General features: G+C 34.0%; 3 protein-coding genes and 1 pseudogene across 5 annotated transcripts; 3 read left to right on the top strand and 1 right to left on the bottom strand.

Annotated features, from left to right (window-relative positions):
• Positions 1-2464: 2464 nt before the first annotated feature.
• Positions 2465-3565, top strand: LOC143153671 (flexible cuticle protein 12 pseudogene; annotated as a pseudogene).
• A 2495-nt stretch (positions 3566-6060) lies between these two features.
• On the top strand, positions 6061-6837 carry LOC143153946 (flexible cuticle protein 12-like). The gene is made up of 2 exons (XM_076325621.1): positions 6061-6076; positions 6523-6837. The coding sequence occupies exons 1-2, from the start codon at positions 6068-6070 to the stop codon at positions 6835-6837; spliced, it is 324 nt and encodes a 107-aa protein (XP_076181736.1). The 5' UTR covers positions 6061-6067.
• A 2722-nt stretch (positions 6838-9559) lies between these two features.
• On the top strand, positions 9560-10646 carry Cpr13 (cuticular protein 13). The gene is made up of 2 exons (XM_076325531.1): positions 9560-9568; positions 10124-10646. Exons 1-2 carry the CDS (start codon positions 9560-9562, stop codon positions 10436-10438), a joined length of 324 nt encoding a protein of 107 aa, XP_076181646.1. The 3' UTR covers positions 10439-10646.
• Positions 10647-11582: 936 nt separating this feature from the next.
• On the bottom strand, positions 11583-18169 carry LOC143153701 (anillin). Of its 3 annotated transcripts, none has more exons than XM_076325162.1 (19): positions 17735-18169; positions 17212-17338; positions 16866-17060; positions 16366-16538; positions 16100-16294; positions 15346-15811; positions 14969-15258; positions 14776-14878; positions 14476-14708; positions 14280-14387; positions 13974-14173; positions 13770-13902; positions 13426-13678; positions 13177-13341; positions 12833-13089; positions 12579-12749; positions 12286-12508; positions 12053-12197; positions 11583-11976 (listed from the first exon to the last, which is right to left on the bottom strand). In XM_076325162.1, the coding sequence occupies exons 1-19, from the start codon at positions 17750-17752 to the stop codon at positions 11868-11870; spliced, it is 3564 nt and encodes a 1187-aa protein (XP_076181277.1). In that variant the 5' UTR covers positions 17753-18169; the 3' UTR covers positions 11583-11867. The 3 variants fall into 3 exon arrangements, with proteins under 3 accessions (XP_076181277.1, XP_076181276.1, XP_076181275.1); XM_076325161.1 differs by having other exon boundaries at positions 12579-12713; positions 15346-15880; XM_076325160.1 differs by having other exon boundaries at positions 15346-15880.
• Positions 18170-18172: the final 3 nt, after the last annotated feature.

Genomic DNA, 18172 nt, shown 5'->3' on the forward strand with positions numbered 1-18172 from the left:
TTAATTTACATAAGTAAAAAATATTATTTTTACCAGACTCCTTCCGTATGATCTCGAACTTTTTATATATAAAGTAATTCAAGAATTTTGCTTTGAAATCGAAATTATGGCGTAATATATGTGATATTTACTTATAAATTAATTACGATTATATATAAAATAATATTTTTTACGTATATAAATTAAAAAATAATATATATATATTATTATCGAAATTATGACGTAACATATGTGATATTTACTTATAAATTAATTACGATTATATATAAAATAATATTTTTTACGTATATAAATTAAAAAATAATATATATATATTATTTTATATATAATCGTAATTAATTTATAAGTAAATATCACATATATCACGCCATAATTTCGATTTCAAATCAAAATTCTTGAATTACTTTATATATATATAAAAAGTTCGAGATCATACGGAAGGAGTCTGGTATGATCTCGAAATACAGCTTTTAGGGAGGCGGATACCTGTTTGCATGACCTCCGAATCCTCGATCAATTTGTAAAAAAAGACATAAATGATGGTGAACGGTGGAAGGTCCACGATGTCGTAACCCCAGACCAATTTGTAGCGAGTTGTAACGCTATAACCGCACGGGATCTGCTTTTACTAATATTCCCATTAAGAGAAGCCCCCGATTTTGCAACGCGAGGCAAACCTCGAGAATATCGATGAGCGTTCGTCAAAGATGTATCTCACCGAGTATTTTCACTGTCCGATCGGGTTTCGATCGTACAAATATAATATTTGCGCGCACGTTCGAAGTTGTGGCAATATGGGTAGTGAATACTGTTGCAGCGCAAAGATACATTTTAATAGCGCTTGAAGAAGTCAAGTTGCGTAATATCGATGCTTCGAACGGAAACTCCTATTTCTAGTCCATGTATCTTCCTCGAGATTATTAATCGTCGAAAAATTCATCGAGTTCGGGAGCAAAGCGAATACCGTTTCGAATAAAAAATTCAATATTATCGTTTCAATACCGTCAACTTACGCACGATCAATGTATACTTTTATTCGATTTTTCGATTTGCAATCGAAAGTATCGTGCTCATACGACGGTATACATACGTTGAATTTGTTTTACCGCCCATTACGAATGTAACATTTTTTTATTCTACATTATGAATTACGGTCTAAAGTTTCGTAAGTTACCTACAACATTTACATATCGGTACGGTTAATCACTTCGAAAATCACGTTTCATTTCTTACAACAAGCTCGTATTATTCATAAACTAATCGAGCACGGTGCCTACGATTTACAGAACGACCACTTTATTTTATCGAAAACGTTATTTACGATTCGCGTTTTTATCGGCGATGAATGGGAACACGTATAAACATCGAGAGACTTAAGAGAAGCAAAATACCACGGTTCTTAATATTATTTTGTCCTTGAAAGAACTACGAAAACGAATATGCCTTTCGTTTTAATTGTAAACGTAATCTAAACACTAATCTAAACTGGTATTAAATTGAAACTGATCATTATTAATAATCATCGCGTCGGTGAGTCTAGTTCAAAAAAGTGTATTATATTTAGACGATTGATTATTTAAAATCTTCTATTGTACAATTGAAATATTTCATCGATATTCTATTCTATCTGGTATTGAGCAATGTTTCCTGTTATTAAAGAAAACTTTACTTGGTCAAAGTCATTGTATCCTAAAATGGGTACAGTAATACTTCTAGTCGTCGAGAAACAAAAACTCAAAGAAATTCTCAATTTTACTATCCACTATTGAAAATTAGGATAGAGTGCGAAATTAGATTAAATCGAAGATTAGAGTGCGGTGTTAGGGTACACAGGAAGTTCGGTTCGAAGACCCGTGACCTTGCCAATTGTTTCAAATTCCACTGCAAGTCGTATTTCGTACTTCAAACTCGATGATAATAGAAGACGAAAAAAATGGACGTATCTCGAAACAAGACGTACCCCCCCAGAGAAATCGTTGATCCGATTCGATACTCGCGCTCGATCGTTGCGATGAGTCCGCTACGCGCGTTTTCCGAGAACTTCCCATCGGCGTGTTGCGTTCATTGTTCCATCCAATTTTGGTCAGGCTCCCGAGGAGCCGTCGAGACAAGCCATGGTGAAACCGCGATTTTCGTCGTCGACCGCTGCTCTTCCTCGAATTCCTGCCTGACATTCACCGCCTCTCTTCCTTTGTCGGTCATCGTTCTGCCACCGCCACCTGACCAATGCCACACCGGTGATTTCGACATCGTTCGCTGGCAGAAATTTTCGGCGACCCGCGGTTGCTGGAAGGGGCAACATTCGTATCGAAATCCGACTATATAATCGCTCCGTGGACCACCATCGAATCAGTACCGTGATCTAGCTCAACACAGGGTCCCGACTCGTCTCGTTCTCTCCAAGAATCAAGAAGCAATCGATTCTAAAGAAAAACAAAAAAAGAACGAAAAAAAACCGTCAACCATGAAGCTGGTGCGTGTCTTCCCTTCGAACAGTAAAAGAAACACGTTTTACCGGATATAAAGTGCAACCTCGTGTCTCCCCTCTATCGAAGTTCTTCCGTACGATCGCGAAACGTTACGACCGCGCGGGGATCATCGTCGAAAATTAATTGTTCCGCGAGATCGTCGGCGATCTTTACGGTTACGAGCGAGCAATTAACGCGCCGCACGGGATCGTTACGTACCATTTAACGATACAACGATAGCAGCCCCCGCTTGTTTACACGCTGGAATATCATTGTTCGTCCGGTCGAGACGCAACACGCGTCGTAGATTTATTTTAAGTTTAACCGCCGAGTAACGGATCTCGGTTTACGTAACGCGCAGACTGCTCGGCGCAGAAGAGTAGCGTTTGCGCGCATGCGCGGGAGAAGCGCGAAAGAAAGAGAGAAGAGCGACGAATCGCACGGGACCATTAGGGGAAGGAACGTCGCTGCGTGAACACGGTGGTCCCGTATCGTTGAGATCGTGATACAGCTTGGAGCTAATCGGATGCTATTTCCTTGTACGCGTCGAGGACACGTCGTGGGAAAACGCGATCGCAAATTCGACCGATCGTTGAACCATTTCTTCGCGACATCTATTATCCTGTCGCCGCGCGAATTAATGAGAATTTTTCTTCGAGTTTGCACGATCACGCGAATAATCGTATTTCCGTCGGATCGTCGCGTCGTTTCCCGAGCCAGGTTATAACCGTTTTTTCCCCTTCTTCGCAGTTCGTCGCTATCGCCTTCCTCGTCGCCGTCGTGTATGCCGCCCCCCAAGGTAACGCCGAAGACACCGTGGTGCTGGTCAAAGAAACTCCCTCCGACAACATCGGCGTTGGTGGTTACAACTACGCCTACGAACTGTCCAATGGTCAAGCTCATCAGGAAACCGCGGAGGTGATCAATCAGGGAGCCGAAAACGAGGCACTCGCTGTTCGTGGTAGCTTCACCTGGGTCGATCCCCACACCAACGTCAGATACACGGTTAACTATGTCGCCGACGAAAATGGTTTCCACCCGCAGGGTGAACATATCCCCGCTTAAATTGTACCTTTAGTTTAAATAAATTCTGCTCCATAAAATACCCGCTCACTGAATTACCATTCCGTTATCGTTTCTCGACTATTAACCGTTACCATATCCGTAACTATCACTCATTACCATCTGTGAAGTACCGTTCCGTTGCTATTCACCTTATCTTCCCATGTCGTAATGGATACCTGTACTTGTACACGACTTTGTTCCATAAGGAATCGAACGATTCGATGTCAACTAAGATCGTCTCAATTTTTGAACCATACGTCTTGAAATTTCGATCGCGAGTGTTTCGGTCACGAAATTTGAAAAAAATATTGTTCCAATAACGAAATATAACTCGAAATCTTTTACGGATATCGTACGTGTAGTATTGTTCGAAGCGACATCTCTGTTTAAAAACTGTAATTTTAGGAACTGTTCACCAATGTCGGTAAAGAGGAAAAACATAGAAAACTAGATGTCGACATCTTTCGTGGTTCTATCGAAGCTATCCGTTTTAGAAAATGTTCTCATTATCGTTACTCGTTACTCGTAATGTACATTTGCAATGAATGAAAATTGATCTACGTTAAATTTTATTCGATTTAAATACAGAAGCAAAAGAATATTTATCTCTTAGTTTACCGATAAAAGAGGACTCACTGGCTCCTGACTGTGTTTAAACTACTTAATTATCTGACGATAATATTTGTAACAAGGCAACTTTCGTCCCAACTTGAAAAAGAAATTAAAGTTTCAGTTTACATATAAGTTGCTTAGATACAATTTACAAATCAAATTTATAATAGTGGAAGATGTATTTTTGGGTAAATATTTCGAGTAAAATCGCTGCTAAAATAAAATATAAACTCGTGAAAAAATTTCACAAATATTTCAATTACTCGAACAAAACACCATCTACAGATGATTGAGGAAAATAATTTTGGTATATAAATACCATAAATCCATGGTATTTGACACAGAGTCTCCAGTGTCAAACTGAGTAATTCTTACAATTTTTTTTATTAAATTTATTAACTCACTTAGAATGTTTCAATTGAACGAGCAGTTACAATGTTTTCTATCAATGTTAAAGAACTTCGAGTGAAAATAGGTGGTTACAAGTCAATACATTGATAAAGTTGATTTTCTATTTTTGCTCATTAAACTAGTCAAATACGATGGTGTATTTAATATGTATATTTATTCTAATTAACTTGTATTCAATAATCTTTCGTTTCGTTCTAATTTTAAGTATTATTCGTTTCATTTTTAAGGTTCATTAAACGTAATTTGTGACATAACTTTTAGACTTAGGAAAGATCTAAAAAAAATATCGTCAAATGTACAATTTTGCAACTTTATTTTACCTAAAATACATAAAATCGTTTGCATTGCCATGGAAAGCAATGAACACCTCTGAAATTACAACCGCAGTGTAAAATTAATTCCAAGGACAAAATTCTATTACTTGTACCTAAGGTAGTCGCTCTTTTTGTATAAATTAATAATAAACGCGACGGAAAATCCGAGCGATTAATCGGCATTCCTTCGTTTCGACTAAATTTATTTCACATTGGCCTTAAGGGCCCTATACGTACCACGTATTGCAACAAACTGGAGCAATTCTATAACAACTCAATGGTTATCAATTTACCTGGTACCAAATCTGTCTGCTAATAAAAAAACTATTGAATCAACCTTGTTTCTATATATTTAAGATTCTCTCGTTGCTATTGACTGTTGTAGACGTACTGTCCAAGTAATAGAAAAATAGTAAAAAATACCATTAAGGGGAATGCATAGACGTCTCGTAGTTGAACACAACGCTGACAATCTTGCACAGGCAAGGTAATCTTGTCCATAAGGAGGTTAACGAGAAACGTAGGTCTAGCTAATCCTGATGCATTTTCATTACCATTTTGTGTCGTGTACAATTTACTCGTTCGACGTTGGTATTAAACGTGATCCGAGCTATGATATAAAATCATTTTCTGTCTAAACGTTACTGTACACCTGACGCTGTGACTTCATTTTTTCCCCGTAACTCGGTTTCAATATCCATAGAACTTCGTGCGTGTAATTATATCAACCACCTTGGTAATCTCACGGCCAAAACTCCTTAAGAAATCGTTTCCTCGATCCAGTACACTGGACCGCAACAATGAACCCACTACACGTGTTTTCCATACTACCTGACACCTGATCTCGGCCATTGTTCCATCCAATTTTCGTCAGGTTCCCAAAGATTCGACAAAAGTGGGGTCCACCGTGAGAACACAATTTCCCTCGTCGACTGCTCTTGGTCGAATACCAGTTTGATACTCAGAACCCCTTCCTTTGTCGCTGATCGTTCTTCCATCTTCGCTTGATCAATCGAGGATTTCGACATCGTTCGCTGGCAGAAATTTTGGGCAACCCGTGACTTTGGAAGGGGTAACTATCGTATGGAAATCCGAGTATATAATCGCACCGTGGACCGGTATTGAATCAATATCGTGATCTAGCTCAATACCGGTCTCATCTGCTACGAGAATCAAGAACCGATCCAAACACCAACCATGAAGCTGGTGCGTGTTCCCTTCGATTGGTAAAACGTGATATCGAAGCGTCGATCGGATATCAAACGGATATCAAGTGCAAGTTCTATTCGTGTTCGAAAGGTTTCGTCCAGTTGATCGTCCACGTGAACGAAAATCGTTATTTGTTAGATCGTGACGATCACGATGGAATATCGGGAGAATATCTGGAAATATAACCGATACAGAGATCGTTGAAATCGAGATGGCTGAGACCACAATAGTATAATAATAGACTTAGACGTTACTTCGTTAAAACTTAGTTTAAATTCAGACCTAAATTAGACGCTGGTTCATCTCTTTGTCTCGCAATATCGATCGACCTTGATACCTCGTTACTTGACAAGTTTCCTTTAACGAATTTCCATGATGACACGGATAATAGTGTTTGGTCGCGTCGTTTTTCGAATAAGATGCTAATCGTTTTCTTTTCACAGTTTGTAGCATTCGTCTTCGTCGTCGCTGTCGTATACGCTGCTCCCCCAGGATTGCCCCAGGACGCCGTAGTATTGGTCAAAGAGACACCCTCCGACAACATCGGTGTCGGAGGTTACAACTACGCCTACGAACTGTCCAATGGTCAAGCTCACCATGAAACCGCTGAGGTGATCAACCAAGGAACCGAAAACCAGGCACTCGCTGTTCGTGGCAGCTTCACCTGGGTCGACCCGAGCACCAACCTCAGATACACGGTTAACTATGTCGCCGATGAGAATGGTTTCCACCCAGAGGGTGAACACATCCCCGCTTAAAATGTATCTTTAGTTGAAATAAATCCTACTTGGTTACCGAATACAGTAATGCTCACTTGAATTTCGACAGAATCGTCTCGTCTAAATTTCAATAACCCAACCACATCACTGCTCGATGTCTCGAGCTGAACGTAAACTGACCTTGTGAATCAAAGACAATGCACAGAGAGTGTGCAAGAATGAAATAACGTGCCACGCAGCAACGATTGAGTACACTTCGGAAGAAGAAAAAAAGTCCGATTAGAAAAATTTCTATTTCTACATTTTGCAATTTATCTTTGTAATAACGGTGTCGAGAGATTGGCGAGGTTCTCCTGATCAAAATAAGCCCAAACACGGTATACAGTGGAGAAATTTTACTGTTATTCTATTATTTTTGCTATTTAAGTTACTTAAATACGTTACGAACAATGTTCGTCCGATTTGGGTCGTGTTTGGGCTCGTTTCAATCGGAAAAATCTCAACAATCTACCGGTACCGTTATTACGAACGATAAAGTAAAAAAATTAAGAATGTTGACTGAAAGACCGTTTCTACTCTGCACACTATTTTTTTCTCGCTTAGTTTCGCTATGTTTAATCTCTTCCCTTGTCGAGTACTTTCTTAACAGGTCGATTTCACGATCTTAAAATATTATTCTCTTTGATTAAATTAACGTAGACTGGGACACCTACTGATTTCAATTCTATCGTAAACATCGTTGACACAATAAATCGTGAGAGCAATACCGGCAATGAGATTGGATAATTCTAACAACCGAGCTTGTGGATCAGTTATGTTAAATAGCCCGCACCGCGACATTTAACAACTAATTGAAATGTCAATTATGAAATTCCCACTCTAGAAATTGCTTATTTCGTAGAGGAATCTTTAAAGAATTAGAACACATATTTTTCGAGATTTTCACACAAATTACAATTACGTGTTTCAATTTCATCCAAATCCCTTACATCGACTGCAAAAAATGATCAATTTAGCGTGAAATGATCTGTATGTAAATGGTATGCAGAATATATTTATTTATTTCATAAATTAATATAATAATATTAATATTTAATTTTGCATAATTAAATATATTTTGCGTACATTTAGTACATAATTTTTATATTCGTATCCATAACGAATACATAAAATCCACGGACTCGCAGTGAGTCTACTCTTTGTAATTGTTCAAACAATTGTTACGTGTAAGTAAAATGATAAATCCGATGAAAAATTATAATATAAAATTGTATTGTATTTGTAATGTATTTCTTATCGAATAAAATTATAGTAACGAAAGGTAGTTCAATTTTGGAAGTTTCTGTTCGTGAAAAATTTGATTGATAAAAAAGAAAATAGCACACGACTCGTCGAAACCGATACAACAATGAAATTGTAATACAATGAAATTTGACACAGGCAATATTATTCGATGTCAAGTCGATGTTCTATGAAGTGTCAATTTCACGTATTACCACACACTATTCGCAATAATGGAACACCGTAAAGATAATTAGGCGGTTGATGAGGCAGTGTCGTAATAATACGCGTCGTAAAAGTTCGTCTGATCGTGTGACTGGTTTTCCTTGATTCGTCGATAAACGACGTTTGGAAATTCATTCTTATTACAGTATTTTCTACTTGGGATTCCTTCGAAATATTCCTAATAAAAATGCCGATTAAGACGATTGTCAACGTTATCGATCAAAAAGATCCATTATTCACGATTAGAAAATTCTTATTAGCACTTTATTAAAAGGACATGAAATTCTGTAAATATACCGGCTACGTTCTATTATCGATTAAATAGTTCTCCGATTATTTTGCAGATCCAATAATTATTACCTATTCTAAAGGTCACATCTACGATTAATGTCTTTTTCCTACTTTCGTTCTAGAAGAGAAAAGATGACAAGGTCAAAAAGTGAAAATATAGCATAGAAATTATGCTTTCGTGTCGATATGCCTGTTAATGAAAGAAATAGTTAGAAACTAACGCTTTCAGATTTCTTTTTTTTAAACATCGATATATTTTACCATTTGTATTATTGGCAGCTTTAAAAACAATATATACTCGATTGATAAATTTCTCGGTTATACAATACTTTTTCGTGTCCACACTCGTACGTTTAATAATGCAGCATTTTACACAAATTAATTTAGTCCTAAATTAATGTTTGTTTATTCTTTTAACGTCTACTGCAAAATGTTTTTTTTGGTGAAATAAGTTACACCGAATGTGTGTATATGAATAATAAGATAATTATAATATTATCGTCAACATTTATCGCGTATTGTTAAGTTCTTCTAATATGCATGAAATATATTATATTAATATATTATACATCATTATAATATAATGTTATTAATGAAAACAAAAAATTTGTATTAACACGAAGTTAAATTTCATAATTAAGTGACATTAAATAATGTTTTGGTAAATATAATTTTCTATTGTAACGAAATATTTAATTTTACAGTTTCGTACTGTTGTAGAAGACTTATGCAAAATCGTATAAAAAATCGAGAACTTCAATTTCGCCAGAGGCCCACACAGATTTACGATGAAGGTCAAACTATTAAGGATGGTACCTCTAACATAACAAGGTAAGGTGAAAGGTGAATTTATCGTGGAACCGTGTGAATTTTGGCAGAAGGAGAATCACTATAAAATTGTAGTCGGTTCTGAGATCAACATCAGTCTTTCACCCAAGACAGGCCACATACACCTACCTTCAAAATGAGAACCGTAGGTATCACAGTAACTGATACAGTGATTGCGAATGTATTCAATTTCAATAGCAAATTTTATTTCACAGTGGATTGAAAAACATATCGTAGTATATATAATTATATAAATATAATATATGTATCAATATCGTTCAAGATTTAAATTGCTAATAAAATACTTAAAAATGGCTCTCAATATACAATTCATTAATTGGTTTTAATTTGTTCTATGCTTCTATATCTTTTTTGCACAATATACGAATAAACTTACAATCCTTGTATCTTTGCTTTCGAATTATTATTGTTGTCAAAAATTAACCAATTAATACATTATTTTACAATTTATTGTTAATCATTTGTTTTACAAGTTTGACGACTAGTCGTATGATCTGTATGTAATACTTACTGCAATTTTAAGTTTGTAGAGGAAAGCAAATTTTTCTGAATTTTCTGAATTTTCTGAACTAAATATTTCTTGAACTCCAATTTTAATTACCGATATCTGAACAATTGTCATTTATAAAATTAAAGAATTACGAATTTACATGTAATGTAACATATTTCATTTTTCTAGATCATTGCTTTCGCTACCCTTATTGCCGTCGCATTGGCAGTCCCCGTGACTCAGCAACCGGAAATTGTCCTCGTAAAAGAAAGTCCGTCCGATAACATTGGCGTTGGCAATTATAACTACGGTTATCAACTTTCCGACGGACAAACTAAACAAGAATCCGCGGAACTTGTACCAGGTGGCACTGATGGTTCATTCCTTAGGGTTCACGGTAGCTACTCGTTTGTTGACCCACTTACCAATGTTGCATACACTGTGAATTATGTTGGTGACGAAAATGGGTTCCATCCTGAAGGAGAACACCTGCCACGAGTTTAAATTTCGCACAGTACCATAACAGATCGGAAATGAATCGACAGCTGCCATATTATAATACAATAGTTAATGCTTAAAAAAAAAAAAGAAAATTTCGAATTACTTTCATATTTTCCTTTAAATTAACTGTACATATTACCTGTTCATCGAAACGATAACATCAATTTCAGTTATGTATTATAGTTGCATTAATGTTAAATAAATATGACAAGTATAAAATAGTTGGTGCTGCTTATGTTCATTATTACCTGATTAACACGTATATAAATTTTTTATATAAATAAACCTAAGGTATTGATATAACATTTTTTTTAATTTGATCGATTATGAACCTGTAAATCTAAGAATATGGGCATTTAATATATTTCCCTCATATATTTAATGTGCTTAAATTGATTAAGCACTTTTTTAAAACAATTATAAATTACAACTGTAGAGAGTACAATTCACAAAAATATTTACTAATGTTTTATTTCCATTCTTGTCGGTAGTATAAAAGGAAGTTTCAATGTAGAAAAATAAAAAATAGAAAATCTTTATGAATACAAAATTTCATAATTTTAATGCAATACTATCTGTTACATCAAATATATAGCAAAAAATACTTGTGTGTCTACCTACATCTTTGTTAGTAATCATTAAGATGTATTAATATTAGTTTGTTATTTACAGTACAGTATATCGTGTAACCTAATAATACATATTAAAATTTATAATTAGAAATATCAGTAGAAGTACTGTGGCTTCCAGAAAAGGTTCTAATCACGCTCAAGTGAAATATTACAATCATATTAATTCATTATAATGCATTCGGATAAATGCATACATTTTTTAAATCATGTGATTATAGTAAAGTATAAAGTATACAAAAATAGTTTAATGCCTAGAACTGATTTTTCATATTTAAAGAACATTATTAAATTCATTTTTAACTTACTTCTCACCTAAGAAATGAAAAAATATTGAATAGATTTTTTTAAGCGTTTTTAGTTTCTTTTGTCATTACACATAAAAAACTTAAAATTTATAAACAAATTTTCTAAAATTATTATCGAAAAATAACAATTTCTGAATAATTTGTCAGTAAAAAGATTAATAAAATGCATTAATCTTTATTTTAAATATTTTACTTAACTGGAATTTAATACTTGATTGATTGATTAATGCACTTGCAATAGTAATAATATTATATTTAGAACAGACGAAATCATTTGTTGTTTTATGTTCCTTAAAATTACCATATACTGAAGAAAAAACTTTTTCTCACAATTCATATTTAAAATATACATTCTCGTATTAAATGAGCCACATTAAATTAAATTTTAATTGCATTATTTAGTATACACAAGTACATGTGACGTACAGAAAATATATACGCACAGTACCAACAAATAAGCGTACTTTAATACGCTATTACATATCATGTTTTAGGTTACGACAGTGCTGATGTTCCACCCCAAGCATGAATTAAATTCAACGTTTTATTAAGTTTTGAACACCATTCTAATCTATCTTCTTTTGTATCTGCTGATAAAAGATGCCTACAAATGATTCATAAACATGAATATGATTAATTTTGAATGTTTATATTTCTGAAATGAAACAAGTTATAATTACCTAATTGTTGTCATATGTTTATTTCTAATCATAATTAAACTTTCGGCATCTCCGGGCTCTACATTTCTTGTCATTTCAAGTAAAAAAGTATTGGGTCGCGCACATATATCTCGTGAAACTAATCCTACATTTGTTGTAGAAATACCTATAAATGCATAAATAGTAAAACAAGTCCGCATAGCCGCGAAAAATACACAATATATAAATTATAAATAAAAATTATAGATAATCACCTTGTAAATCTAAACTTCCAATGGGAGTCTTTTTTCGTTCATCATCAGGATATTTCCAATATGACAGTGTAGAACCTTTAAGCAAACACCATCTACGATGCCAAGCACCAAATCCAGAAATATCTTCAAACATTGTAAGGAATCCTCTGTATTCTACTGATACTGAAAGTTCACATGACACATGCATCTGTAATCGGCCCTCTAACGGAGATTGTGATGGTACCTATGAATTACCAAAAACTTAAAAAGTACTCATAGTAAAAAGCATATACTAAAAAAATTATTGTATTTACCTTATTTAGTGTAAATTGTTGTCGATGTACTTCTCTTAAACTAAAAATAACATAGCCAGATAATTGAAAAGCGGGAGATCTCACAGCAGATGGGCCTGCTGGGCTTTGTACATTTGGCATTACCAATCGACTTTCCTGTTTCAAAAATTTTTTTGGAGTTTTATTTACTAGCTGTAAGATATTTAAGTATTTAATAAAATTATTTGTAATACTGAAACGAATCTTAACAATTTCTCATATATACGGATACTTACTTTTTTATTGCAATTACTGTTACCATTACCACACCCATTACTATTATTTATGTGATATTTAATTTCGTGTGGCAAAACTTCAGGTTGTGTTTGAAGTGAATATATTTCAACTGTAATTTTAAAATCATTATACAAATGGTGCAATTTAATTGTCGATGGAAATCGAAGACACGAATCGCCAGGTTCTGCTATAACCACTGGAGTTGCAACTATTTCCTCCAAATGTCGCATCAAACAAACAAAATGAAGGCATGTATCTGCAAAACATTTATCAAATTATGAAAAATAAAATGTTATATTCTAAAGTCCTATCTTATTTTTAAACTTAAGTTATTAGTACCTACTTGTACCAATATTACGTAAATACTCTCGTTTAAGAGGTAAAGTAATAGCAGAGACTGTTAAAGATCCACTCTCTTGCACTTCCGGTGATCCAGGAGTAACAGGCCTCAATGTACCTTCTACTTTTAATCGTTGAACTTCATTTAATGCAGCCTGTCGTCTATGAGCTGCAATATAAAATTTATGTATTTCGTGTTGTTTCGGCAAATATAATTAATGGGTATGCTTTTATAAAACTATATGAAAATTACTGGCAACGAGCAATAATCTTTCTCCTTCGACTTGTTCTCTTGAATCATTGAACTCAACAGTCGATGTACACAAATTTAGTGCTTGACTAGCTTGACCAATAACTGTTTGTTGTTTGCATACTTCATCTAACAGCCGCTTCACTTTTTCTTGTACCAAAGTAATTTCATTCTTAACATCAACTTGCGTTGCATCAGGAGTAACAACTGAAGGCTCCTGTATTCTCGATATTACGCGTACTGGTGTTTTTGGTGTCTGAGATTAATTTATATAATAGTAGTCAATTTTAAAAATAAATATATATATATATATATATATATAAAATTGTAGTGTGCATTAAACTTACTTGAGATTGCTGTCGTCTATAGAAACTGACACTGTGCATTAATGGTATACAATTGTCACCATCTACAATATAAGTTTCACTTGTTTTGGGAGACGCTGAAGAAACTTTTTTTACAGGAGAACGATATGATGACCTTCAAAAAGAAAATTATTTTACTCTAAATGTTAAATTTATATCTGTATTATTATCACCTTTATATCTTACCCTTGACTATATTTAAAGCTCGTTGATGCAGTTGATGGACTTTTGCCACCTTTGTTTAACTTAGGCGGAGTAGGTCCTTCTTCTGTATTACCGTTTCCACGTGTTTCTTGCAGGGCAAGACATTCGTCTAAATATTCGTCCATTTCATCTAATACTGAAATATCGGAGGTTGTACTGTCTGGATCAGGATCAATTGATCTCTGTAATTATATTACCAAAGTATTACAGTAGCAAGTTAACAAATTGCAAATTTAAGTGCATTTAATACCACTATATTAAATATTATTTTGAAACATGTGAAAGTACCTTCTTAGTTAAAAATGCTTGTTCATTTACTGCACGTAAAATACTTCTGCCAAGACTGGTGTTTACTTCTTCACATTCTTCCTCACTATCTACTTCAGTTTCATCATTCTGTAGAAGAGTCAGTACATACAATTATAAAAATTTCGTAACACTTAATTTTATTTTTTTAAACTTATATTCTACAAAAGTATCTTACCTGTACATAGTACTCAGCTTCTGTTCCTGTTTCAGTATCTGTTTTCTCATCTAGAGTTGCAGTTTCTACTTCTGTACTATTCACAGTATACTCTGTATCTGTTTCTGTCTCAGTTGTATTTTCAGTTTCAAAAAGATTGGGATAGAGATGCCCAGGCTTAGGCGGAGCAACACGAATGCGTTTAACGTCAGATACAGTTTGTATCTGCTGCATTTTTGGTGGGCTACCTACCACTTTAAAACATAAAAGATTAAATATGTTATATTTAGGTACTAAAAATACAAGCTGTATAATATATACCTTGTCTTTTAGCTGGTGAATTCTTACTTTGATTTGAAATGGATTTTCCATTGGAAATATATAATTGTGGAAGAGGTGGTGGAGGTGGTGGAATACCATAATCCTATCATAAAAGAAGTATACTTGATTTACATTCATTATTTTCAATAAAATACTCATTTATAGACAAGATTAGAAATAAAACTTTGCTTACAGGAGCAGGTGTTGGTTTTACTGGACAAACTGGAGAATTTTTGGGAGAATTCGATTTTCCTTCACTACTTTCACTTGTTCTAATACAAGAACCAGCAGCAGCTTGCGCTCTTTCTTTATTCCTATTAAAACGTGAACGCAACATATCTAATTCACGCTGTCTTTCCATATGAGTATTACGTAAAATATTATTTTCCAATTCTTGTGTACTTAGACCTTGTTCAAATTTTTCTCGTTGAGCATTAACAGAATTATTAGGAATATCAGTTTTGGGCTTTACTGCAACAGAATCTTTAAATATATGATTACATTAAATTTTTATCACTAATTACAATAACTTACATTTTTTTTATAATTAATTTATGCTATTAAAAGTACCTCCATGGTTAGCATGGTTTGATGTTGAACTAGTCTTGTCCTTCTCTTGTAATTTTTTAGGTGGTATAGACATAGTAAGAGGTGCCTTCGGTAATAAGGGTGCTTCTCCTTTATTTTTCTCAAACAGTGCCATCCTTTCAGAAAGTGTCATCTGAGCAGGATCTTTTGCTTTAGTTTCTGCATGTTTAGATTCAAACAATGAAGCTTTACTCAACACTGAACCCGGACTAGACTGAGCTGGACTTTTAGGAGAACCATTAAAACCAAATCTTGGTGTCAATCGGGAATTGTTTGTGCTAGATGTTGCATTTTTTGATGTTTTCTCTGGAGTATTAGAAGTTTTAGTATTAATATTTTTTGGACAGTCTTTAACATTTTTATCATATTTTTCTTGGTGCGCCGCTGCAATTTCTTGAACACGTTGTAGTTGCTTAGGTGATGAATCTGTTGAACCTGCATCTTTTCCCTGAGAACAAGCCTTATAGTCATATACAAGGCGACTATTGCTTTTTGTACGACTAAAGCCTTGAGCCTCCTGTAAATAGTATTTTCATCCAACAGACTCAATTACTTGTAATGTATTCTTCTCATCATGTTTATTATGATGAACATATATGAGTATAACAAATTCAAAGACCACATAATATACTACAGCTATTTTAATATTTCCATGTTACTACACAGAAAAACTGTTTAAAGCTTTAGTCATATACAATGAGCAAATAAAATTTATTAGTTTAATAGAAATACTTACCAATGTTTCCAATACAGCCTTATCCCACTTTAGATGTTTTGTAGAACATGATTCGTCCTTTCTGGGACTAATGCCTTTGCTGTTTCTATTTCCTCTACTATAACCACTTGTGCTTGGCTGTGATTCCGATGCACTTTTAACTTGCTCATTTAATTTTGCTTGTATTTTATCTGCTTTACTATCTACTGGTTTGACCTGAAAAAATATTCATATTAATCACTTTTCTAAAATATAATAATATTTCAAAATATTCATAATCATTTTACCAGAGATGGATGCGAAATATCATCTTCCCAATTATTAATTGTTGAAGCAAGAGCTGCTAATCTATCCAATCTAGCTCCTTTCTTAGATGGTTTTTGTTCAGTAGTCTCTTCTTCTGCATTGAATCTTTCTTCTGTTCTATGAATAGGTGAACTTAATTCACGACTACTGTCATCTATAAAAAAAATTATTCACATCCTTTTTGAAACTTCACTATAATTTATAAATCTAAGAACACTTTCTAACAGCAATATGATATAAACGAGTAACATCGGTAATAATTGTAATATATAATTATTTGAAATGTAACATGCAATAATAAAGTAATTAATTAAATCAAGAACAACAGAAATTACATCAGAGAAAATTCTTGCAGCCAAATTGTATTTACTATTCACATGTGACTTGCATAATACTACGGCATGCACATACATCAGAGTGAAGTAGTGTAAGAAACCAGTTTGAACCAAACAGTGTGGGTGTTCTATGGAATATAGCTTACCAGAATATAGTTTACCAAGCCTTTGTAACTTTGACCTCACATTGTAGAGCCCAATCTCTCCATTTTCTTTATTTATTTGTTCACCTTTCTCAGTTACACCACTCTTAGACACAGACTTTCTAGGAGATTTTATTGAAGATATGCTTTCTGCTGATACTTTGGCAGGAGACTTTGTTGGAGTTTTACTCTTAGTAACTTTAAATATGAGAATAGACATAATTTAAATAATAGATCATATTTTATTAACATTGCATATATGTGTGTGTTGTTCAAAATAAAACAAATAAAATTTATAATTACAGTTTAGAAAATAAAATAGTATTTATACAAATAATACTAAAGATACCTGTTGCCTGTGCCAAAATAGCATTTGCATCTTTTAAAGGGCTACGCCTCTTTTTAACATCATGTCCTGCATTTGATAATTGAGTGTCCAATTTTTCTCTCCTTGCCCTAGCACGTTCTAACATCCGCTGTTCGTTCAAATTAATTTATTATTATTATCAAAATATTAACAGATAAAAAAAATGGACAAAATTTTATTCATTTAAAACACTGATATTATTCCATTATTGTAATTTCGAAAAAATTACGGAAACAAATGGAATAAAAATATTTACAAAGTCCTGCTTAAAAATATATTAAAAAATAAATAATCAGACACGTTTAAATAAAATTAAATATTACTAAAGTAAATGTAGATACCCTATGCAAAAAAGATCGGGCTGTTAATACAGTTTATATTAACGAAATAATTAATACTTCGGAGTGCACTGATATGCACTCCAAAATATTAATTATTTTGGCGAACACTGCAAACATTGACCACCACTGCATTTGCGTATTGTAACTGAATGAAAGGGTCTTACTTGAGTGAAAGGGTCCATTGTGCAGGTAAACGGTGTTTTCTTAATCCGAAACGACGCTCCAAATGACTCTTAAAATATCGACGACCTCGTTAGCTAAATTTTACGCACTTTATTCAAGAATACTAGCGCCAACGAATTGCCAAAAGAATTAGGATGTTCTTTTACACTGCACGCAAAGAGAGTTTTCGACCGTTGAATTTAAATGCAAGCGCCATCGTAATCAAACACACGCGAATGACCAAATGTGACAGTTCTTGGTTTTGTGTTTTTCTCATCAATATTAATAGTTCGGTAAAAACTACAAATTTAACCGCGACACCTAATACTACTTCTTGTTTAAACAGTAACACTTTCACGCGATAAACGTGACGCAGAACACAGAAACACTTTCGCACGATTCAAACATGATAGAAAGGAAGCGTCGCAAAAGACCAACCG

Source organism: Ptiloglossa arizonensis, chromosome 13 (genome assembly GCF_051014685.1).
Source record: "Ptiloglossa arizonensis isolate GNS036 chromosome 13, iyPtiAriz1_principal, whole genome shotgun sequence".
Lineage (NCBI taxonomy): Eukaryota > Metazoa > Arthropoda > Insecta > Hymenoptera > Colletidae > Ptiloglossa > Ptiloglossa arizonensis.

Coding starts and splice junctions, on each gene's coding strand:
- LOC143153701 (XM_076325160.1), bottom strand. Junction 15,259..15,345: donor AAACCATGCTAACCATGGAG/GTACTTTTAATA, acceptor ATATATTTAAAG/ATTCTGTTGCAGTAAAGCCC. Junction 11,977..12,052: donor AAACATATGACAACAATTAG/GTAATTATAACT, acceptor AATCATTTGTAG/GCATCTTTTATCAGCAGATA.